General features: G+C 57.8%; 3 protein-coding genes across 4 annotated transcripts in view; 1 reads left to right on the top strand and 2 right to left on the bottom strand.

Annotated features, from left to right (window-relative positions):
- Positions 1-1,230: 1,230 nt before the first annotated feature.
- apc2 (APC regulator of WNT signaling pathway 2) lies at positions 1,231-12,702 on the bottom strand. Its single transcript, XM_076045473.1, has 13 exons — positions 12,328-12,702; positions 10,970-11,060; positions 10,714-10,891; positions 10,458-10,566; positions 10,251-10,364; positions 10,070-10,144; positions 9,361-9,462; positions 8,722-9,124; positions 8,494-8,592; positions 8,286-8,425; positions 7,664-7,858; positions 7,369-7,583; positions 1,231-6,767 (listed from the first exon to the last, which is right to left on the bottom strand). Exons 1-13 carry the CDS (start codon positions 12,466-12,468, stop codon positions 1,283-1,285), a joined length of 7,347 nt encoding a protein of 2,448 aa, XP_075901588.1. The 5' UTR covers positions 12,469-12,702; the 3' UTR covers positions 1,231-1,282.
- Positions 12,703-14,417: 1,715 nt separating this feature from the next.
- zbtb37 (zinc finger and BTB domain containing 37) lies at positions 14,418-17,322 on the top strand. The gene is made up of 3 exons (XM_076045683.1): positions 14,418-16,194; positions 16,278-16,392; positions 16,801-17,322. Exons 1-3 carry the CDS (start codon positions 15,452-15,454, stop codon positions 17,320-17,322), a joined length of 1,380 nt encoding a protein of 459 aa, XP_075901798.1. The 5' UTR covers positions 14,418-15,451.
- A 2,426-nt stretch (positions 17,323-19,748) lies between these two features.
- Positions 19,749-22,539, bottom strand: part of serpinc1 (serpin peptidase inhibitor, clade C (antithrombin), member 1) — a 4,602-nt gene continuing 1,811 nt past the window's right edge. The window contains exons 5-9 of one of the 2 annotated variants that reach the window (XM_076045461.1): positions 22,175-22,539; positions 20,515-20,576; positions 20,254-20,434; positions 20,130-20,161; positions 19,749-20,005 (exon numbers count right to left, since the gene is read on the bottom strand). The exon at positions 22,175-22,539 is cut by the window's right edge and continues 29 nt beyond it. In XM_076045461.1, coding sequence (XP_075901576.1) covers positions 20,264-20,434; positions 20,515-20,576; positions 22,175-22,539 — 598 coding nt within the window. In that variant the 3' untranslated portion in view covers positions 19,749-20,005; positions 20,130-20,161; positions 20,254-20,263. Of the gene's footprint in view, positions 20,006-20,129; positions 20,162-20,213; positions 20,435-20,514; positions 20,577-22,174 lie in introns of both variants that reach the window. The other variant, XR_012928939.1, reaches the window with a different exon arrangement.

Raw genomic sequence — 22,539 nt, 5'->3', positions numbered from 1 at the left:
CAACAGACTGAACGTAGTGAGTCAGTGAGTCAGTGAGTCAGTGAATTACTCAGGCATCTGAATGGGACTTCAGTCATAGATGTTGAAAGTGACAAGGTCAGACTCACGGTCGAGGGACAATATGACTGGGGTTGGTCATGTGACTGACTGGATGGCTATGGTTGGTCATGTGACTGACTGGATGTCTGTGGTTGGTCATGTGACTGACGTGCGCCCACACCTGTTTAATCAAACACATCACTTTTATTGATTAAAAACATGAAAAATGAAACACACCTGCTTCCAGTTTCACACCTGTGCAGCACCCCCCCCCCACCCCCCGCCCCAGCCCCCCTGAAGCAACCGTCCAATAGGAATCAGCCTCATACCTCCCTCACTTCTCAGGCCGACCAGCAGAGGGCAAAGTTGTCCAGCCGAGCAGGAAGTCAGGATGGGAAACAACGCCATCATCTGGACGGACAGGTGAAGAAGTGTGGGCTGAACTGGAGCTACTGGAATCGCAAGCCTTCTGACCTTCTGACCCCTGACCCCTGACCTGAGCTCTGCAGCCACCAGGGTCGAAATACGACTGCTACTAGCATCTTCAAGGTGAGTACACTGAGTATATTAGCATGCTGTCAGCAGGAAGTTAAATGTTTGGGACCGCTGTTATTTACACTGCTGCCAAGCACAGCGCCACCTACAATCGCTGCGCAGCACAGCACCACCTACAGTCTGCTCGCTGCGCAGCACAGCGCCACCTACAGTCGCTGCCAAGCACAGCGCCACCTACAGTCGCTGCGCAGCACAGCGCCACCTACAGTCAGCTGATGATCGTCTGCTGCAGGCGTTGGAATGAGATTAAATACAATACACGCTCCAACCATCCTAGTGCACCTGGTCGTGTGTGTGTGTGTGTGTGTGTGTGTGTGTGTGTGTGTGTGTGTGTGTGTGTGTGTGTGTGCAATGACAACAGTTTCATTTTTGTCTCCACTTGGAGTCTTTCAGGTTAAAAGTACACCTTCAGGAGTTGCATATGATCAGCTGGCTCCTCCCAGTGTGAGGAGGAGCCAGGAAATAATTCAGAGTTCACAACTAGCAGCCAACTACCGTAGTTCCCAACAAATATAAAAAATACAAAAGAAAAGCACAATGTTGTCAGAAGTGGATCTACAAGTTATTGAGCGAGCGTCCAGCCAACCTTGCATGGAAGCTGGGGGAGAGGGGCGGGGTTCAATCAGGCCAGTAAGGAGTGGAACGTAAAGACCGAGACTCTGTTCAGTCTCACACCTCTGAGGTCTCCCTACAACTCGGTCTTGTCCGCTGCCTTGTGGAGGTCGGAGGTCGCGGGGTCAGCCGGGTCCACGGGGCTCGGGGTGTAGTTGAACGGAGGAATTCTGGCCGCCTTGCTCGGGGAACCTTGGCAGAAAAGCACGACTCCGCTCAGGTGGCCGTCCGACCTCGCAGTGGAAACGGTGCAGTGACTCAGGGAGCCTTTGGACTCTCCTCCATCCTGGAGGTTCTTACCAGCGGTGGCGGTGCCACCCGCCTGGCTGAGGAGCGTCGGCTCGTCTGAGATGGGCGGAGCCCTCTCCACGCTGGGCGAGGTGCTGGAGTTGGTCCTGTTGGAAAAGCAGTCCGTCTGAACCGTGGCGTCGTTGGTCTTGCGAGACTCCAGCAGAACGGTCGGCAGTTTTCCCAGAAGCCTCCTGGGCTTCTCCCCGTCGGGAGACAGCGCCAGAGGAAGCGCGTTGGCCGGCAGGGTGCTCTTCAGAATCTGAGGCACGTCGTCGTCCCTGATCCTCCTCCAGGTGACGCCGTCGCCGCCAGACTTGCGCCCCCTGACCTCGGCGCCGTGCTCGCTCTTGGCCTTCCCGCTGGAGTCGGACGAGGACGAGCGGAGGGACGAGCGACTGGCGACCCGGCTCAGGAGGTTGATGCTCGGTGACGAGGCGTGACGCTTGAAGTGATCTTTGTCCTGCCGCCGCCAGACCGCCGCCGCTCCGACGCTCCTGTTCTGCTGGGCCGCCCTGCGGGGGCTCTCCGAGCCAGTCCTCCTGCCGGGCCGTCTGGAACACGCGTCTCTCTCTCCAGAAATGGCTCTGGAGAGCGCGGTGGTGGTCCTCGCTTTGGGAGCGCTGCGGTCGGACCCTCTGGCTCGCTGTGCCGGTCCGGGGTCCTGGACCACCTGCGCCCTCCTCTGAGGCTGCGTGGCCACCTTCAGTTCTTGGCAGCGCGAGGAGCAAAGGAAGACGGCCGAGGCTCCAGGCGCCGGGCGACGTGGCGACCCGCTCTGAGACCCGGACAGACTGCGTGCACCGTTGTCCCGCCTCAGGACGTTCTTGGACTCCTTGATGAAGGTCAGCTGTCTCAAAAAGCCATTTCGATCCGACTCGCCACCACTGGAGTGAGCTGACGTCATCCTCACCAGTTCAAATGGACCGGCGGGCGACGTCCGTTTCCCGCCGACCTGACCGGGTTGTCTGCTCCACGCCTGGTTGGTCACCAGAGGCGACAGAGGTCTCGGCCTGGCCGGATGTTGCATGAAAGGGATACGAACAGGTGATTTCTGGGTTTTGGGTGGCGGAGCTTTTTGGCTTTGATTGACGACGGGCGAGCGTCCTTTTCTCTCTGAGGGGCGGCCGCCCGGTGGGCTGCAGACTGGTGAAGCATTCTTCTTCTGGACGGGTTTGCTGCCGTGACCTGGGGACGTGAGCTTGCACTGTGACTGTTTGGATGGAGTGGAGGACTGGGAGGAGCCAGAAGAAGAACTCTTTGGTATCCTGGGCGGAGGGGTGGAGCTTCTCTTGGGCAAGGACAGCTCGGTGTCCTGGGTCTGGCTCAGCCGATGGAGGCTCTTTGACCTGTGCTGAGCGAGGTTCGGGTTCTTCGGACCGTCCGCTTTGCTCAACGCCCTCCTCGGTGGGGGTCTCTGGGACGGAGCGGCCTCTTTCTGAGGCGTGTAGATGACCGTGCGGCCTCTGAACACCACCGGGAGGTTCGGAACAGGTTTGCGTTGAGCAAAGTCCAAAGGTTTATTTGCCTTCTTGTCTTTGGCGAACTTCCTTTCCTTGGGCGTGAAGCTGGAGGTGGAGATGAAGGAGAGGACCGACTCGGTCTCCTCGGACGACGGCTCTTGAGACTTTGAGGCCTGCAGCCCGGTGACGACGCAGTCGGCGCCTTCCTGTATGGCCCTCCACTCCACGCTGTTGAGGTCCGAGTCTTTGTCCCACGCCGTTCCGTCGCTCTCCGCCTCCTCATCCACGCTCCACCGCTCGGAGGCCTTCTGCTTCGGTTTTGCAGTATTTTCTGCTTTCTTCTTCCTGGCGGCGAGCTTCCGTCTCTGCTTGGGCATCGCCGACGTGATGCACTTTTGAAGGAGGTCGTCCTCGGAGTCCATGCTGACAGAGCTGGGCGAACTGGTGCCTTCGTGCTGGCTGTGGAGGCCCGCCTGCCTGCTTTTGTTGTGTCTGTTTCTGCACCACACCTGCAGGCTTTTGACGTGGCGCTCTTCAAACTCGGCATCGCTCAGCGAGCTGAGGGAGGAGCTGAGCGAGTAGGAGCCCAGCGATTGGTCCAGGATCAGGTTCTGCTTGAGCCTCTGGAAGCCTCGCTGCTTCCCCTGGGAGGAGTCGCTCCTGCCGATGTTGGTCATGCTGCGGGACAGATTGTTCCTCATCCGTCTCCGACTGCTCGACTCCTCGTCGTCATTCTGCTCGTCGTCCTGGACAGAACGAGCCACTTTCAGATAGACGGCGTTTTCTTTGCGGGATCTGGGCTGAGGCTCGGCGTCGACGCGTTGCCTGATGACGGGCAGTTCCAGCTTCCTGATCGGCTCGTGGCTCTGCTTCTTCTTCTGCTGCTTTGGGGAGTGCTCGCGGTTCCTTTGACCAGCCACTCTGTCGGCCACCTCTTTGCTCTGCAGCAGCACTCTCTGGGTGGGAACCACGTGTTTGGTGCTTCGACTCGCCTGCAGGTCAGGTGGGCCGCCGGGCTTGCTGGGCTTGTGGAAGTGCGAGAACAAGCGCAGGTCTTCGATCCTCTTGGCTTCCTCGTCCAGAAAGTCCTGCTTCCTCGTCGCCTTGCCGTCTCTGACGCCTCGGTCCTTCGCCGGATACCGAACCGTTTCGTCGCTCACTGACGTCGTGCTGGAAAAGTTGGCGGGCGTTCCTTCTGGAGAATCGGTAAAGGAAGAATCATCAAATTTCAAGTCCTTTTGTGGAATGATGATTTTCCTTCCTGCACACATCTGGGCTTTGCCACTGGGCAGCATCATGTAGACGGGGAGGTGAATTGCTTTTCCCGTCTGAGAAGTGAAGACGTGAGAGGGGATGGTGGTCATCAAGGAGGGCCTGACCTTTCTGAACTTGGAGGGCATGGCCGAGTTGATGCACTCCTTCAAGATCTCGATGTCATCGTCGGAGTTGCCCTCGCTGTAGCGCTCGCCGTAGTCAAACTCCTCCTCTTCCTGGTCGGGAAACGGCAGGTTTTTATCGTTCTGCCGCAGCAGCGGCGTCAGTTTGAGCTCCACGTCCTTCTGGATGTAGTGCTCGTGAAGAGGCAGGGCGCTCAAACTGGAAGCGCAAGAGAAGTTTTCCGTGGGTTTCTCTACCGTGAAGTAGATCATTGTCTCCAGGTCGGCCGGCAGGTTGAATCTCTCCTTCGAGTCCATCTCCATCAACTTCCTCAGGCTGTTTTCCCACTGGCTCGCCGCTGCCGCTGCCGCCGCCGCCGCTTGTGTTTCCGGAGCACCGGGCTCCAGGCAGCACGGCGTCTTACTTCGGCTGGGAGGCATGGTTTGTCCCGGACTGTCGGGAAGGTCGCTGGGACTGATGGTCCCGTCAAACATCTCGCTGCAGGGGTCGCTCTGGATGGAGCTGGCGATGGAAGGCGACTCGAAGCTGCCCAGCGAGCTGACGGAGCTGCAGCGGCTCATCACCAGCGGCGTCTCGTGGACGTAGTTTTCAGAGGAGCTGGAGGGGGACCTGTCCTCCAGGGGGGCCGGGGAAACTGCTCTCAGGAACACCTTCTCCCTCTTGGCGGGACGCGGGATCTCCGCAGGGTCGGCCTCTGTGCTGGGAAATGTTTTGGAGTCGGTGACCAGCAGCTGGCTGTCGCTAAGATCCTCCAGGGTCTCGTCCTCCTCGCACTTCTCGGCCGCCTCTTCGTCCTCCACTTCGATGATCTCCAAGGAGGAGTCGCTCTCCAGCTCGTTCTCGCTCTGGCCGTCCAGCTCGCCCTCGCCGGAGGAGAGGGAGGACAGCGAGCTGCAGCGGGAGAAGCAGATTGGGGTGTTTTCCACCGAGTATTTCTGGACGGTTTCCATGGTTCCTATGGTTCCTATGGTTCCTATGGTCGGACTCCTGGCCGACACCATCGGGGAGAACTTGCTGATGCTGCCGCCGGTCATGGCAGTGGGAACCCAGGCTTGTCTCCGCATGGCTTGGGCGGCCTGGACGTTGATGGCTGTCTTGGCCACACCAAACTTGGCCACGCTCTGAATGAGAGGGACCTGCTGATAGGAAGGAGACAGTTTGATGGAAGTCATGCTGACGTCAGAAGATACTTTGGTTGAAACGCTGACGGGCGTCGCCAGCGTTGGATCCTGGCTCTTCTCTGCATCCGTGCTGCCGAGCTCCAGAGCCTTCCAGTTCTTGTTGTCCGCCAAGTCTCTCTCAGGAATCTCCTGCCGGTCAGTTCTGTTCAGAGGCGAAGGTCCGACCCTGCCGGGTTCCCGATGGGCTACCTTGAGGTCCAGCTGGTTCGGCCGTCGTTGGGGAGCTGCAGGCGGCAGCTGGTCCTTGCTGCCGCAGTAGCCGTCGCTGGTGCTGCCGCTGTTCAGGCTGTCGGTGGAGACGCTGGTGTGGGCCGTCTTGAGGCGCAGCAGGGCGTGAGCTCTGCTCAGACGCCCCCTGTGGGCCAAGCTGCTGGTGTCAGACAGGCGGCAGGGCGAACGCGACTCGGCCCGGACTTGGTTCCGCGGGTCGGACCCGTAGGGCCAGTCGGCCAGGTGGTCCTCGGAGCTGAGGCTGAAGCTGTCCTCTGAGGACGTGTGCATGGCGATATCCTCCACCAGCCGGTCGATCTTGGCCACCGTGGTGCTGATCTTCTTGGCCAGCGTCTCTGCGGCGGCAGACACCACGTCATCGGTGGGCGCGCTTCTCTTCTCCACCGCCGGAGGGGGCGGCGCCTCGGTGTCTCTCTCAGGTTCGCCGTCACGTTTCCGCGGCTGATTGTGCAGGAAGTTGGAGTTGGTGAGGAACATGGACAGCACGGAGAAGTTCCCGCTGCTGTCCGGGCCGGCCGAGACGTTGGGAGCCTCGTCGTCGTCAAAGCAGCCGGAGTCGGAGGCGTAGTCCCGGGCCAGGGTCTCCACCTGCCGCAGGGGCTTGTTGAGAGTCCGGGGGGTGTGTTTCTCCAGACCGTCGAAGGTCTCGGCCAGGTGTTTGGCATCCAGCTCCGCCTCCAATGCCTTCTGCTTCCTCATGTAGAGCGACGGCACGCAGGAGCCGGGCGACACCACTGCGGCGTCCTTGTACTTGGCCGGCCGGTCGGCCAGGAGGTTCCTCAGTGCCGCCGCGCTGCCCATGGCGATCATCTTGTGCTTGGAGTGGATCAGGTTGCGCAGCATGCTCACGGCGCCCAGGTCCCACAGCAGCTCCTGGTCCCGGGGACTCCGGGCCGAGAGGTTCCACAAGGTGCCGCAGGCATTGCTGACGATGGTCAGGCTGTGGGAGCGGAGGTGCTGCAGGAGCGTCTGCAGACAGTTGTGGTCTCGAAGGATTTGCCTGCAAGAGAGGAGATACTTTAGTGTCACCTTCCCCCGAGCACACCTGACCTTCACCCGAGCGCACCTGACCTTCACCCGAGCGCACCTGACCTTCACCCGAGCACACCTGACCTTCACCCGAGCACACCTGACCTTCACCTACAGCCGCTGCTCTTTGTTTCACAGTCTGAAAACCTTTTTCTCTTCTCTTGGCTTCAGGGTCTCCTCAGCCAATCAGCTGCTTCGTACTATAACCCTCCATCCTCACCCTGCACCGTCATGGCTTCCTGCCAGATGTTCAGAGTGGCTTCATCTCTGCAACATCCTCTGCTGTCCTCGGTCCTGCTCACTGCTGGCCTGAATCTCCCTGACCCTGACCCTGACCCTGACCCTGACACTGACCCTGACCCAGGACCTCTTTGTCTGAAGCTCTTAATATAAAAGTGTATCACGACCGTAAACTGCTGGACCTGTCGAGATCGTCCGTGAATGAATCAGATAATCGCACGTTGAACAGAACCAACACACTCTGAGGAAGTTAATTTAGCTTCGGCGTCTTCTGACGTCATCACAGCTGCTTTCACAAGGTCAGAACCAAGGTCAAAGGGTGCCGCCCAGACCTGTAGTCCTCCCGCGTGGCCACCAGGCTGGAGACGTTCCTCAAGATGCCGCCGCCGCTCTCAATGATGGCGAGCGAGTTGGTCTGGCAGCGGTAGGTGAGCGTGCTGACCAGGAAGCCCAGGGCGCCGTCCACCGAACACACGGCCACCTTGTTGTCCACGCTGTGGGCCGACAGGTTCCACAGGGCGCTCAGGAGGCTCTTGAGGGTCGACTCCTGCACACAGAAGACCGCGGTCAGCTTGGGTTCCTCTGACCACGCCCCTGGCTTCTCAGGGTGCGTTTGTTTGTCGTCACCTTGGTGGCCTGCAGGGCGCAGGTCATCAGCGCAGACACGCAGCCGATGTCTCGCAGGACTCGCTTGCTGCTGATGTCGGCCCTCCAGGACAGGTTCCTCAGGATGCTGGAGACCACCTGGTGCAGCTCCTCGCTGTCGGAGGCCAGCTGGGCCACCAGGGCCTGGAGGCAGCTCCTCCTGGAGCACAGGGTGGCCTGAGGGGTGGAGCACAGCTCAGGGATAGCAGCAAGCTAAAGCACTTCTAACACTTCCCGTGACGTGGTAGGAGGTCAGACTGAAGTCAGAGGTCAGATTGAGGTCAGTGAGGTCAGACAGAGGTTAGTGGGGTCAGATTAAGGTCAGTGAGGTCAGATTGAGGTCAGTGAGGTCAGACAGAGGTTAGTGGGGTCAGATGAAGGTCAGTGAGGTCAGATTGAGGTCAGTGAGGTCAGACTGAGTTCAATGAGGTCAGATTGAGGTCAGTGAGGTCAGACAGAGGTCAGTAAGGTCAGTGGGGTCAGATTGAGGTCAGTGAGGTCAGACTGAGGTCAGTGACGTCAGACAGAGGTCAGTGAGGTCAGAGTGAGGTCAGTGGGGTCAGACTGAGGTCAGACTGAGGTCAGTGTGACTGGGCCTCCTCACCTTGTTGACCACATCTCCGAAGGTCAGGTTGGTGATGGCCATGCCGGCATAGCGGCGCAGCGCCATGTTGATGGGGTCGTTGTGGGAGCCAAACATCAGGTGGTCCAGGTGGACCAGGTCGGCCACGGCCTGCAGACCTCCTACAGGGGGCAGCAGACTGAGTGGAAGCTCCAGGACCAGCACAAGCTGCAGCAGCAGTTGCACCCACCTAGCTCGTTCATGGCGCGGCGGTACTCCTCCTCGAAGGACAGCTTCATCACGGCACAGACGGCCTGGCAGATCTGAGGCTCCACCGGTTCTGGAACCTCTGCACACAAGACAGCAAGAACCACAACACTGCGTGACTGCACTGCTCCCACTGCCACGCTCCTGAACGCAGCACTCCTCCTGTGGCCTGGGGGCTGACCCTGTGACCCCACAACCTTGTGACCCTCACCGCCAGTGCTGGTTCCCCCCATTGGTCCGGCCCGGGTCTCCATCCAGTCCCAGCCGCTGTCGCAGTAGGTCCGGATCTGTTCCAGCATCTGCAGGACCCTCATCTCTCGGCGGGCCTGGCCCTCGTCCTGCTGGGAGTAGATGATGTTGTGGAGGGCGGCGCCGGCCCTCGACCGGGCCTCGCGGCTACAGCCCCGCGCCAGGCCCCCCAGGGGCGGCGGCTCCTCCGGGTCGGGGCCTCCCGGCAGGTCCTCGTGGAGGATCTGGACCAGCAGCGGGACACAGCCGGACTTTCTCATGGCCAGGCAGCTGTCCTGGGAGCTGGACAGGGCCAGCAGGGTCCGGGACATCTCCTCCTTGTCCCGGTTGGCCAGCAGGGACAGCAGCCAGAACACCATCTCCACCTGCAGGGGCAGCGAGGGAGCACAGCTAGAGCACCAGAACCAGAGAGACACCAGAACAGAGCCAGAACTGCTCTGAGGCTCCGCTCAGACCCTGGGGTCAAAGGTCAGACGCTAGGGGCTGACCAAAGCCTCAGTCAGACCCCAAGGCTGACCTTTGACCATCTTAGGTTAAATGTCAGAACAGGAGGTCAAAGGTCAGCCACGTCCACTCTTACCCTGTGCCCCCTCCCCCTCACCTTGCTGCCTCCGTCAGCAGCGGAACCTTCACTTCCTGTCGCTGCTGCTGCTGACGACCAGTTCTCCGGCTCACCAGCAGGGGGCTTCTCAGCTCCAGACAGCTGCACACAGAGGTGGAGCTGTGAGTGTGTGTGTGTGTGTGTGTGTGTGTGTGTGTGTGTGTGTGTGTGTGTGTGTGTTGCCCCTGGAGTGTCATCAAGGAAGTTCTGGTGGGCGTGTTTGCAGCCTCCCACTCAGTAACCCAGCACACCTGGGCCCAGTGTACACCTGCAGCCACTCTCACTCCCTCACTCTCTCTCCCTCTCACTCCCTCACTCTCTCTCTCCCTCTCCCTCTCTCACCCTCTCTCCCTCTCTCTCGCTCCCTCTCTGCCTCTCCCTCCTTCTCTCTCTCTCTCCCTCTCTCACTCTCTCTCCGTCTCTCTCTCTCACTCTCACTCTCTCTCCCTCTCTCTCTCTCTCTCTCACTCTCTGTCTCTCTCTTTCTCTCTCTCTCCCTATCTCTTTCTCTCTCACTCTCACTCTCTCTCTCTCATTGTTTTGGTCAAATTGGAATCATTTGTTTTTCAGCGTTGTTTAAAACTGTGCCATGGTTTCGTCTCCCTTTTGTTTGTTGTGTCCAAGAGAGCCAGTGTGTGTCTCTGTGCCTTTGTGTGTGTGTGTGTGTGTGTGTGTGTGTGTGTGTGTGGGAGGGTGTGTGGGGGGGGACCTGCAGCTGGTTCTCCTGACTGCCTCGGGCCTCCTGCAGCTCCTTCTCCAGCTGCTCCAGACGAGCAACACGCATCTGCAGCAAGCACACACACACACACACAACACACACACACAGCTGTCAGGCATCCAGATGTGCACCCCCCCTTCCCCCAGATGTTCACATCTGTTGGTCAGCTGACCTGCGACCTTTGAACCACCTCCTCATTGGTCCCGAAGCGCTGAGTCATGGAGGTCGTGACCTTCTGGACCTCCAGCTGGAGCTGCTGCCGGATCAGATCCATCTGCATGGAGAACTGCACACACACACACACGCAGTCCCAACACTGGTGTGAGTGTGTGTGTCTGTGTGTGTGTGTGTGTGTGTGTGTGTGTGTGTGCACTCTCACCATCTCGATGCGAGGCAGCTGGGCCATGCGCTGTGACAGCGCCTCCAGCTGGCTGAAGTACCAGCAGCGCTCCCTTTCCTCACGGTCCATCTCCCCCAGCAGCAGGTTCCTGACACACACACACACACACACACACACACACACACAGACACACACAGGCAGTGAGCGTCTCGCTCTGATGATGTCACTGCAGTAGTGATTAGAGGGGGCGGAGCTCGTGCTTGGCAAAGCTCTGCCCCTCCCGGTGACCTCTGACCTCTCCTTGAACACCTCCTCCAGATGCTGGTCGCTGACGGCGGCCGTCTGGGGCGGAGCTCCGTCCAGGAAGTGGTCCAGCGGGGTTGGGGCCAGGTGGAGGGGGGCGGGGCCAGGGGGCGGGGCCAAGGCCAGGGGGTGCTGCAGCTCATAGTACCTGCTCAGGTCCATGTGGAGCTCTGGGGAGACAAAGGAGGCAGCCAATCAGAGCAGCCTGCACCAGTTGCCAATCACTGTAGCCCCGCCCCCCTCCGTACCTTTGAGCTGGTGCAGCACGTGGCTCCGCCCCGACGACGCCAGAGTTCCCGCCTCCTGCTCCAGTTTGTTCTGGAGCTGCTTCAGCACCTCCTGCAACACAGCCAGCGGCCGTCTTTAGTCGGAGCTGGACCCAGTGCGGAGCCACCCAGAACCACCCAGAACCACCGCTGTACCACCTATAACCACCCAGAACCACTCTGAACCACCCAGAACCACCCAGAACCACCGCTGAACCATCTATAATCACCCAGAATCATGGCTGAACCACCTAGAACCACTCAGAACCACCCTTAACCACCCAGAACCACAGCTGAACCACCTAGAACCACCCAGAACCACCGCTGAACCACTGCTGAACCACTGCTGAACCACCCAGAACAGGGGTGTCAAACATATGGCCTGCGGGCTTGGTCAGGCCTGCTAACTGTGTTTTGCGAGATGATTTTGCAAAGTATAATAACTGGAATTGTTCAATGAAAGAAGCTGCTGTTCTGAATGTGTCCACTTGATGGCAGCACAAGCACAGCCGCTCACAGACAGTGGATTAAGATTTGACAACTTTCTGGCCGAACCTGCCGGCTCTCCAACCGCTGTCACTGGAGATGTTCCTGCTAATTTTCAGACGGCTCTTGGTGAGCAGCGGTGCTCCACTGCCACTGCCAGGCAGTCGCAGCAAGGACAGTGGAGCAGCAGAGACCCTCAGCACTGCGCATGCAGGCAGCCACTGCCTCAGTCACTGACTTCACTCCAACTTCTGGTCCAGAAGTCCTCTTGAAGGAGGCGGTCCACACTAAAAGCTGTGAAGCTCCGCCCAGCCGAACCTCCTCCCTGCTTAACCAGCAACGACGCTGCGCATTGAAACACAACTGAACCTCTTTTAGACAGCATTCCAGAAACTGTCAATCATAGAAAAGAATGCCATGTTCATGAAAATACTATTGGGTAAATTGTAGTAAATATATTTAATTAAAAAATACTGCATATTTATATAATATTAGAAAAACAAGCTAAAGCTCTTTTTTCTCTCTCTTTGCTCTCAGCAGCCACTGGAGTGCAAAATGTCAATTATGCAAATTAGATGATGACATCATCTGGCGACAGCCAATAGCGACTTTCCTTACTGAGGAGTTGGAAAACTGACGCACTGAGTGCAAAGAGCTCAAAGAACACAAAGGAAGTAAAACAACAGGAAGCTGCTGGAGATGATTCTTCCGGTCCGGTCCGGTCCGGTCCAGTCCGGCCCATTTAGCCACTGATCCAGAACCAGCGCTCCCATCTTTAGTCGGAGCTGGATGGATCTGGACCCAGTGTGGTGTGTGTGTGTGTGTGTGTGTGTGTGTGTGTGTGTGGTGCTCACCTTCATGCTGAAGGTCTCAGTCTCCAGCTTGCTCAGGTGGTTGCAGTTGTCCTCCAGCTCCCTCCGCAGGTGGTTGTTCTCCTGGCGCAGCGCCGCCACCTGGTGGGCCAGCTGGTCATAGGAGGCCACAGACTGGGACATCTTCAGGCCTGGAGCGCCCCCTGCAGGACACAGCTGTTACTGCTGCTGCTGTTACGGAGCTGTGACGTCACAGTGTGACCTTCGGCCGTGCTCCCAGAGGATTGTGGGTAAGGGCAGCAGAATGACTGATCAGTGATTGGTTGCTGTACTCTGGAAGGGGGCGGAGCTTGAGGACGAACATTTGGTCACTATTGATTATTGAACCGAAGCACGGCGGCGTTTCCATCTGTGGCCCAACAAACTACACAAACATCATCAATCAATAACAGAGCAGAGAAACAGGATCCGGAGCAGCAGCAGCAGCAGCAGCAGCAGCAGAATATTAGAACGAAATGAAAATTGAAATGAAATCAGAGTTCATGGAACTGGTTTCAGCTGGACGACTGCACACACACACACACACACACACACACACACACACACACACACACACTGATGATGTCACTGTGCCACCCACCCCCGCCTGCCTCCTCTCTCCCCTCTGCGGTAAAGCAGCAGAGCACTCTGGGTAATGGTGTCCTGGGAGGGTCAGACTGGACTGCAGCCACCAGCCTCCTCCACCCTCTCTCTCTCTCCCACACACACACACTCGGCCTCATATTCTCCATGTGGGGGGCACCACCGTCTCTCAGCTCCTCAGTGTCTTTGTTCACTTGCTGTTATTTGACCTGCATCTTCATCACTTCCTGCCTGTAGGGGGCGCCAAGCAGCCGTTTCCAGTGGGTGGAGTCATGTGATCAGCGTCAGCCAATCAATGGTTGTCACTGAACAAAGACCCCCCCCAGCCCAGACTGTCTGGTTGCCGCGGTAACTGCATCCTCGAGCTGCGGGGGGAAGAACGCAAGATGGCGCCGCAGCATCACTGCAGCAGCAGCGCTGGTGATGCTATGCTACATGCTAAGCTGGGGGAGGGGGGGGGGGGGTATCAGATCACAGCGACGACACAACAGCCGCCATGTTGCCTTCAATTGGCCCTCGCACACGCCCGCAGCCTGGTTCAGCGGACAGTGACTGGGAAGCCTGAAAACCGTCTCATCCATCTGATCAACACGATCACGTGATCAATACCCCTCTTCCCCCCCCACTGATAGCATCAAACACCCTCACCCTCGCCCTCCATCCACCTTCATCCTGCGTCCTCCACCCCGCGCGCGCGCGTACACACACACACACACACGCGCGCGCGCGGTGAGCATCACGATGGTCGACGAGCAGAAAGAGAAAAACGGAATCGAACCTTTTTCAGCTCCGGTGTCCAAAAATCAGCCGCTGGTCTGCGATCAGTGAGCAGCAGAGCATCGTAGCCCAGAACCGAGCCGGACCAGACCAAGCCGGGCCGGGCGGAGCCGAGCCGAGCAGCGTTGCGATGAGTCGCTTCGGTGATGCGGCGCCTTGAAACGATGAAAGAATGAAGAGACGAGGAGGAGGAGGAGGAGGAGGAGGAGGAGAGGAAGAGCTGCAGCCTCCTGCTGACTGCAGGGAGGAGACACCAGGAGGAGGAGGAGGAGGAGGAGGAAGAGGAGGAGGGGACTTCATCCCGTACTACCGCCACTCTCCAGCAGATGGCGACAACAACACGTTCATTGGATCAACCAGAAAGCTGATGAAGAGGAAGATGAAGATATCGTCACTGACTCTACGTCACCAAGGAATGGAATCTCACACGAGATCACTTCCAGTGTCTATTGCAGAAAATGAAGTCAGCCAGTTGTGACGTCATCAGTCGGGAGACACTCAAAAGTTGTTATTTTAGTTAAACACACACACACACACACACACACACACACACACACAGCAGCCGTGCAGTTGTTTGGATCTCAGGTTTTTATCTCCTTCACTTTTTCTGGAGTCAAAATAAGGTCCGGTTCTGATTCTGATCCATCGCTGATCGTGTCAGAGGGTCACGTGACCATCGGTTCGGTCGTTACAGCTTTAAAACTGAAGCACACTGTGTGTGTGTGTGTGTGTGTGTGTGTGTGTGTGTGTGTGTGTGTGTGTGTGTGTGTCGGCGCTGAGGCTGTGACGCGCCTCTCCTCGGTGCTGCTGCATGCCGGGAGAATGAGTCCTGGCTCCGCCCTTCCCCCTCGCGCCGCCTCTGCAGCGGGACTCATTTTCCCAGCAGCCACTGCGCTTTTCTTCCTCCTTCCTGCAGAACCTCCGCGGCTTCTGCCGTCAAAAAAAAAAAAGAAAAAAAAAGACGCAAGATGAGACGGTGCGGCGGCACCGAACCGAAGCCGAACCTGAAGCTCGTCTGGACCGGAACCACGGCGGCCCAGCGGCAGCTGGCGGAGCGCAGCCCGAACTCGGAGCCTCCTTCCCGGCCTTGAAGCAGCGGCGGTGCCGCGGAGCCCCGGAAAAGCGGCGGGTGGAGCCGCATCCCGCCCGGGCCGGGCCGGGCCGAACCGAACCTGAAACGAGCCGAACCGAGCCGAGACGAGCTCCGTCGTTTGCCGACAATGCTCAGAAAGCAGCGCGACTAGAACCTGGACTGGACCGAACCACAGCAGAACTCCGTCCCCTCCCCCTCCCCCTTGCCCCGCCTCCCCCTCTCAGGTGAGAGACCTCGGCACACCTGAGATCCGGTCCGGTCCGGTCGGGTTCGCACCTGAGCCGTCCTGGGTCCATGTTAGAGCAAAGTGAAGGTTCTTATAAAGTTCTGAACATGTCCCCTGTGTGATTTGGTTCTGGTTCTGGTCCTGGTCCTGGTCCTGTTTCTGACTTCTGGAACGCCCAGACTGAGAAGCGGTTCTGGCCCGGCACAGTACTAGTGACCTACGATCTCGGCGGTTCTGACCCAAACCAGGAGGCTGCTGCTACCTGCGTCCGGCTGCCATTACTTTGCAGAACTTGTTGTTCTGATGGTCTTTGGACCCAGGACCGGCCGAGGGGGCGGAGCCTCGTCACTGTCGATCTCAACCCCGGCCGGACCGCTGGACCCCAGCCAGTTCTGACCCAGTTCTGACCCAGCCGTCCTCCCTGCAGCATGGAGCAGCGGTCTGGCAGCATCCAGCTGGATGTCCCGGACTTCAGCAACTCGGTTCTGGTCCAGCTGAACCAGCTGCGGGTCCAGGGGCGGCTGTGCGACATCGTGGTCCAGGTCCAGGGCCGCAGCTTCCGGGCCCACAAGGTGGTTCTGGCCGCCAGCTCGCCCTACTTCCGGGACCATATGGCGCTGGGCCAGATGAGCACGGTGTCACTGGCGCTGATCCGGAACGCCGGCGTGTTTGAGCAGCTGCTGGGGTTCTGCTACACGGGTCGGCTCCGCCTCCAGCCCTGTGACATCATCAGCTGCCTGACGGCCGCCAGCTTCCTGCAGATGCAGCAGGTGATTGACAGGTGCACCTCCATCCTGGAGGGCATCCACCTGCAGATCAGCCTGGCCCGGCTGGGGGGGGCGGGGGAGGAGGGCGAGGGCGAGGGGGAGGAGCCCGCCCAGCCCCCTCCGGCGCCCCCCCTGCAGGCGGTGGAGCGCTGGTACCGTAGCGGCCAGCAGGGTGGCGCCGCTGAGCAGCGGGTCAAGACAGAGTGGATGGAGGAGGAGGAGGAGGAGGATGGGGAGGGGGGGGCTGGTGGGGGTGGGGCAGAGGAGGAGGAGGAGCAGGAAGTGGGTGGAGCCACCGTGATGATCGACTCGTCGGGTCGCAGCTCACTGCTGCCCCTGCAGGCGGCGGCCCGGAACTGCAGCAGCATTGCTCAGCCCTCATCCAGCTACAGTGAGACCGACAGGTAGGAGGAGGCTCCTGATTGGCTGCTGACTGACTGACTGGGCGGAGCTTAACACTGGTCCGACTGTCTGTGTGTGTGTGCAGGTTCAGCCCCACTGGCAGTGTGGTGGTTCTGGCTGAGAGCCACCGGACCCACAGCGAGTCCCCGAACCAGGCCGACCACCTGAGGACCAGCTCCCAGGTGACCCCGCCCTCCCAGGTAACTCCGCCCACCATCAGCTTCACTAACTTGCTTAGTTAACTGCACCTGGACCTCCTGGTCTGGTTCCCTGGTCCAGGTTAGTGGCTCAGGCTAGCGGCTTAGGGTCAGGGTGAGCCCTGACCTGGACTATCAGGGAACCGGTCCTGGTTAGCTAACCTGACCCTGACCACTGACCTGGACTTCCTGGTTAGTGGGTCAGGGTCAGGTTAGCTAACCAGGACCTGGACCTCCTGGTCTGCTTCAGTGACAGTCCAGGTGAGTGAGTCAGGACCAGGTTAGCTAACCAGGTTCCTGCCTAGGGGTTTAAAAGTTTGGTTAGCTCTGACCAGGTCCTGGACCTCCTGGTCTGGACCCGGTGGTGGTGGTGGTGGTGGTCCCCCTGCAGTAACGCGGTGTCTCCTGCAGGCGGAGGAGGCGGCGGCCCTGGAGGGGGGCGGCTACGAGGACTACCTGCGGGAGCAGGTGGGCGACCGCTGGTTCCGCTACAACCCGCGGCTCACCTGCATCTACTGCTGCAAGTCCTTCAACCAGAAGGGCAGCCTGGACCGCCACATGCGGCTGCACATGGGCATCACGCCCTTCGTGTGCCGCCTGTGTGGGAAGAAGTACACCAGGAAGGACCAGCTGGAGTACCACATCCGCAAGCACACCGGCAACAAACCCTTCAGCTGCCACGTCTGCTCCAAGAGCTTCCCCTTCCAGGCCATCCTCAACCAGCACCTGCGCAAGAACCACCCGCCCGGGCCCGGGCCCGGGCCCCCGCAGAACCAGCACCGCCAGGCCTCCCCAGAGACCACCTCCAGGGGCGGGGCTACCAGCCAGGAGGCCTCGCCCCGCCGGGAGGAGCCCGAGGGTGGGGGGGGTGGGGGAGGGGCCTCAGGGGGGGAGGGGCCCCAGGCCTCAGTGTCCACCACAGGGCCCGACTGATCCAGAGGGGTCCTGAGGGGGGGGCCTCAGGGGGGGAGGGGCCCCAGGCCTCGGTGTCCACCACTAGGCCTGACTGATTGGATCGGGGGGGCCAGGGGGGGTCGAGGGGCCACCGAAGAGATTTCCGCTTTAAACCGCAACTACCTTCAGGAACTACCTGGTAGTTCAACGCCACACACACACTCACACTCACACAACCTCAGACGCAGCGCCACCTGCTGGTGGCACCAACGCACTTCTACCGTTGTCAAACCTCCAGGTTCTGTTGGTTCTGCTGGACTTTGCCAAACCACTTGGTGCCAGTCGGACCCGTTCAGTCCTGATGCCTTGAGACAATCTGGAGAAGCCCTGCCCACTAGGGGGCGGAGCCTCCCACTCCATCCACCAGGGGGCGGAGTCTCTTCGCCACGTGGCATTTTAAAGGTTTTGTTGCACAAAATGTTCCGTCAGAAACTACGACTGTTAGAGCCGCCTCCAATGTGGGCGGAGCTGCAGCTGCTGCTGCTGTAGCTGCTGCTGCTGCTGCTGTAGCTGCTGTAGCTGCTGTAGCTGTAGCTGCTCCTGCAGCAACTGCAGCTCCGGCCACATTGGACCGGACCGAACCTTCAGGTTCTGGTGGCTCAACCAAACGGACCTTCAGCAGCCTGAAGTCAGATAAGCTACAGCTCAGTTACCTCTCATCACTACGCAATACAGCAGTGCACCACCGGGGGGCGCTCCGCTCCGCCCCTCTCCCTCAGTCTTCTCACAAACTTTTATAACGAGCATGTAATCTGTTGTGTCTTCTGTTTCATGGACAATGTTTGCTCTGACAATGTGCGAGAACACGCAGCGATGCTAACGTGGCTAACTTGTTGTGGAACATCTGCCTCACTGAAGCTTCAGCCAGACTGCAGCTTCAATAATCAGGGATGACACTTAGCACGGTGGCTAGCTCACAGCAGCGGCTTAGCCTCGGCCAATATTAGCCCAGGTCTATAGTCTTTATTTAGTGGCTTTGTTGGGAGGTTAGTGCGCTACCTCTGTGTTAGCTACAATTCATGCAGTTGTACTCAATAGCTTGAAAAGCTAACCGAGCTGTTGTGACAAACACGACAAGAAGAGATTCTAAAAGAAACATGTTTATTATTGCTTTCTGGGTGATTATTTACTAAGAGACCTCTCTCATTTAGCAAGGCGCTAGCATGGAGCTAATGCTTTCTCTACGCAGGTGACTTTGGAAACAACTAGCCTAGCCTAGCAGTGTCAGGACGCATGGCGCTATGTTGACTAGGTCTAATGTTAGCCCAGCAGCTAAAGGTAGTTAGCTGTTCCAAACGGAGGCTCTGCGATGGCGCCTATGGTGGCCGCAGACGGCACTGCACGCACCCTCTGATACCAGGTGGATGTCAAAACCAGGACCTGGGTTCTAACACTTCTGGGGGACGGAGCAGCAGCAGCCATCTTGCTACCAGAGGAAAGGGGGCGTGCCCACATTGGCTAATAGAAAACTCTCAGGACCAACTGGACAGAAACTTTATCAAGAAGAACCACAGAACCGTGGGCAGGTCCAGGTCCAGGTGCAGGTCCAGGTGTAGGTCCAGGTGTAGGTCCAGGTGTAGGTCCAGATGCAGGTCCAGACACAAATGAGCTCCAGCTGTGGATCTCTCAATTGAACGCTGAAGTTCTTTTATGCAAGTGAATCTGGTGGTTCTGCTCTCATACGGCCTCCACTGCCCCCTTCAGGCCAAACCAGGAACTATCAGGTACCCGAGTCACCCGGCCAATCAGATGCCGGCGCCTCAGAAACACTCACCTGTCAGCTGAAAGGCCATCAGAGCCAAGAGGGCGGGGGCTGTCAATCATCGCCAACTGGTCTCTGATTGGTTCCTTCATGGCAGTTATTCTAATAGTTCTGGATCAATCAGGGTTCTTGGAAGGCCCGTGTGGAGGGGGATAACCTTTAGCATGTGGCTAACTGGTGGTCCGGTCGTCCTATTGAAACCCGTCTGTGCTGAATGTTCCTCTGAAACCATGTTGACCCGGTTCTGACATGACCAGATTCTACTGGTTCTGTTGAGGTTCTTCAGGAGTCCAGTACCACCTGACTGGGCAGAACCTGGTCCAGTTCCCTCCTCAGACTGTGAAACCGAGCCCACCTCATGGAGCCTCTGCTGCAGCTCCAGAACCACCACAGACAGAACGGCCTCAGCAGAGGGGGGGAGGGGGGGGTTGCATTCTGTTGTGCATGTTGGGGTCAAAGGTCAGTCGATCACTAAATGTGAAGAAGTTTGTTTCAGCACAACCACTCGATCACTCAGCTCTTGTCTCCTTCACAGGAAATAAAGCACTTTAAGTGTCCAATTGCCTGCTCTGTTCACTGACAACCTCAGACTAATGCTAGCTAGCTGCTGGCTAACTGCTAGCTAGAGTCAAACTTTAACCTCTTGGGTGACAGAAGAACATTTATTGATGTTAAATTGGGTTCAAAAGGTCAAACAACACTGGGATCAGATGATTCCAGATTCTGCTGGTCTGCAGCCCACGACTTAGAGGCTAGCAGGAGTTAGCATGGGCCAGCAGGGGTCTCAGATGCTAGTAGGGGTCAGTAGGCCTAGCAGGAGGTAGCAGGGGGTTAGCAGAGGCTAGCAGAAGTTAGCAAGGGCTAGGGGGGGTTAGCAGGAGTTGGAGGAGGCTAGCAGAAGTTAGCAAGGGGGAAAGCAGATGTTAGCAGGGGGTTAGCAGAGGGTTAGCATGGGCCAGCAGGGGTCTCAGATGCTAGTAGGGGTCAGCAGGAGCTAGTAGGGGGTTGGCAGAGGCTAGCAGAGGGTTAGCAAGGGCTAGAGGGGGTTAGCAGAGGCTAGCAGAAGTTAGCAAGGGGGAAAGCAGGGGGTTGGCAGAGGCTAGCAGAGGGTTAGCAAGGGCTAGGGGGGGGGGGGGGGTTAACAGGAGTTGGAGGAGGCTAGCAGGGGTTAGCCACCCTGGCAATGAAAAGCAGGGCGTTGATGCTGGACTCTCTGATGAGTAGCAGGAAGGGTCGGTTGACCTCCATGACCTCTCGCTCCAGGTTGATGGAGCGGCCAGAGGTCACCACCGCCGTGGCGGCCGCCGCCTCGCTGCCCTCCTCCGTCACCTGCAGCACCACACAGACCGCAGTCAGTCAGTGGACCAATCAGAGCGCAGCGAGACCACGGGCCAATCACAGCCACCCACCTCCAGGAAGACCTTGTGGAAGGCGTCAGAGACGTGGATCCTGTCGTCGCCGTCAATCATCCCTGAAACAACAACAACCAATCACAACCAATCACAAACAATCACATCTGGAGGCTGCATGTGGATATATATATATATATATATATATACATATATATATATATATATACATATATACATATATATGTATATATATATACACATGTAGATATATATAAATATACTGAATATATACACATGTAGATATATATATAAATATTCAGTATATATATACATGTATATATATATACACATGTATATATATACTGTATATATACATATGTATATTTATATATATACACATGTATATTTATATATATACATGTGTATGTATGTATATATATATACACATGTATATTTATATATATATACATATGTATATATATAAATATAAGGATCCCATTAGTTCTCACAATGTGTATATTATAGAACATATATATATATCCATATTATACAGTATATATAACAACATGTAACAGATATAAATGTTACATCACAGCTCTGCTTTGACAGCAGCAGGAGGTCCCTGTCAGAGCCTCAGTGGTTGTTCAGGGGTGACCATGTCTCCTGTGGTCATGTGGTCATGTGGTTGCTCAGGTTCAGAGCAAAGAGGACCTCCACCTTGTGGGTCTTCAGCGAAGGTCTCCCAGTTGCCATGGTCCAACCCTCACCCATCATGAAGAGCCTGTCCAAGGTCCATGACCTGGTCGGAACAGCCCACCCGTCTCAAGGTTGCCCACGTAGCTGGTCTAGGGACACGTAACTGGTCTGGTCTAGGGACACATAGCTGGTCTAGGGACACATAGCTGGTCTAGAGACACGTAGCTGGTCTAGGGACACGTAGCTGCTCTAGGGACACATAGCTGGTCTAGGCACACGTAGCTGGTCTAGCAACACTGTCAAAAGCCTTCTCTGGGTCCCAGAAGATCAGCAGAAGAGGTCATCGTTATTCACGGGACTTTTCCTGAAGCAGACGGTCTCAGAAAGCCATGTCAGTGGCGCCACCAGGTGGTCAGAAGCTGCACTGTGACTCTGGGAGGACCTCCTCAGCAGCAGTCAGCAGTCAGTCCAGCAGAACCTGTGCAAAGATCTTCCCGGCCGCTCTAGTTTCCCTTCTTGAAGATGCTTGTGGCGGTGGCGTCCTTCAGGTCTGCAGGTGCGGCTCGTCAGAGATCCTGGTCTGGCTGTGCCCCTAAGACTGGAGCTCCAGCAGGATGCTGGCGGCCCCAGGGGTCTCCCAAGGCTTCAGAGCCTTCTGGAACCGGGTGTAGGAGGCAGGGAGTGGCCTCCAGCAGCTGACGGTGCGTTGGGGAACCTGATGGAGTCCTCAGCCCTGGAAGTGGTCTTTCCACCTGTGGAAGATCTTCTGCAAGGATGGTTGGTACCTCCACGTCCAGGACCAAAGACTTCCTTTGTTGCAGCATAGAAGCACCGCAGGGTTCTGCTGAGGATGGACCAGTGGGCCTCTACAGGGTTCTGCTGAGGTTCTGATGCTGGAGTCTCTTGAGAAGCTCACGAGTCTTCAGCCTTCCTGCCCTCTTTGCTGGTCTGCTGTGGTGGAGAGCTGAGATCTGAGGACCCCCCCCCCACACACACACACACACACAGACACACACCCTACCTGGCAGGCTGGCCTGGTCAGGGTTGAACAGGTCAGTCAGGCCCATGCTCTGCAGCGCCCCCTTGAGGCTGAGTGCGTCCTGCATCTTGAAGCGCGGCAGGTGCAGGGCCACCGTGCTCTCCTGCAGGCCACTCAGCCATTGGTCCAGCCTGGCCAGGTGCAGCCCCTCCTCCACCTGGGCCAGGGTGGTGCTGGGTCCGGGCAGGACGAGGATCGTGGACAGCTGGTCTCCCTGGTAGGGCAGCTCCAGGACCTGGACCTGGTCCTGGGGGTAGGAGGCGTACCGGAAGCGGCCCTCCTGGAACATGGTGGGGACGGAGCAGCGCCGCCGCTCGCTCAGGTGGAACTCCGACTGGTAGACGTTC

The sequence above is a fragment of the Nelusetta ayraudi genome, unplaced genomic scaffold (assembly GCF_046127955.1).
Source record: "Nelusetta ayraudi isolate G7.1 ecotype Tasmania unplaced genomic scaffold, CSIRO-AGI_Nayr_v1 ptg000084l, whole genome shotgun sequence".
Lineage (NCBI taxonomy): Eukaryota > Metazoa > Chordata > Actinopteri > Tetraodontiformes > Monacanthidae > Nelusetta > Nelusetta ayraudi.
This window is presented reverse-complemented; position numbering and strand designations above follow the sequence as displayed.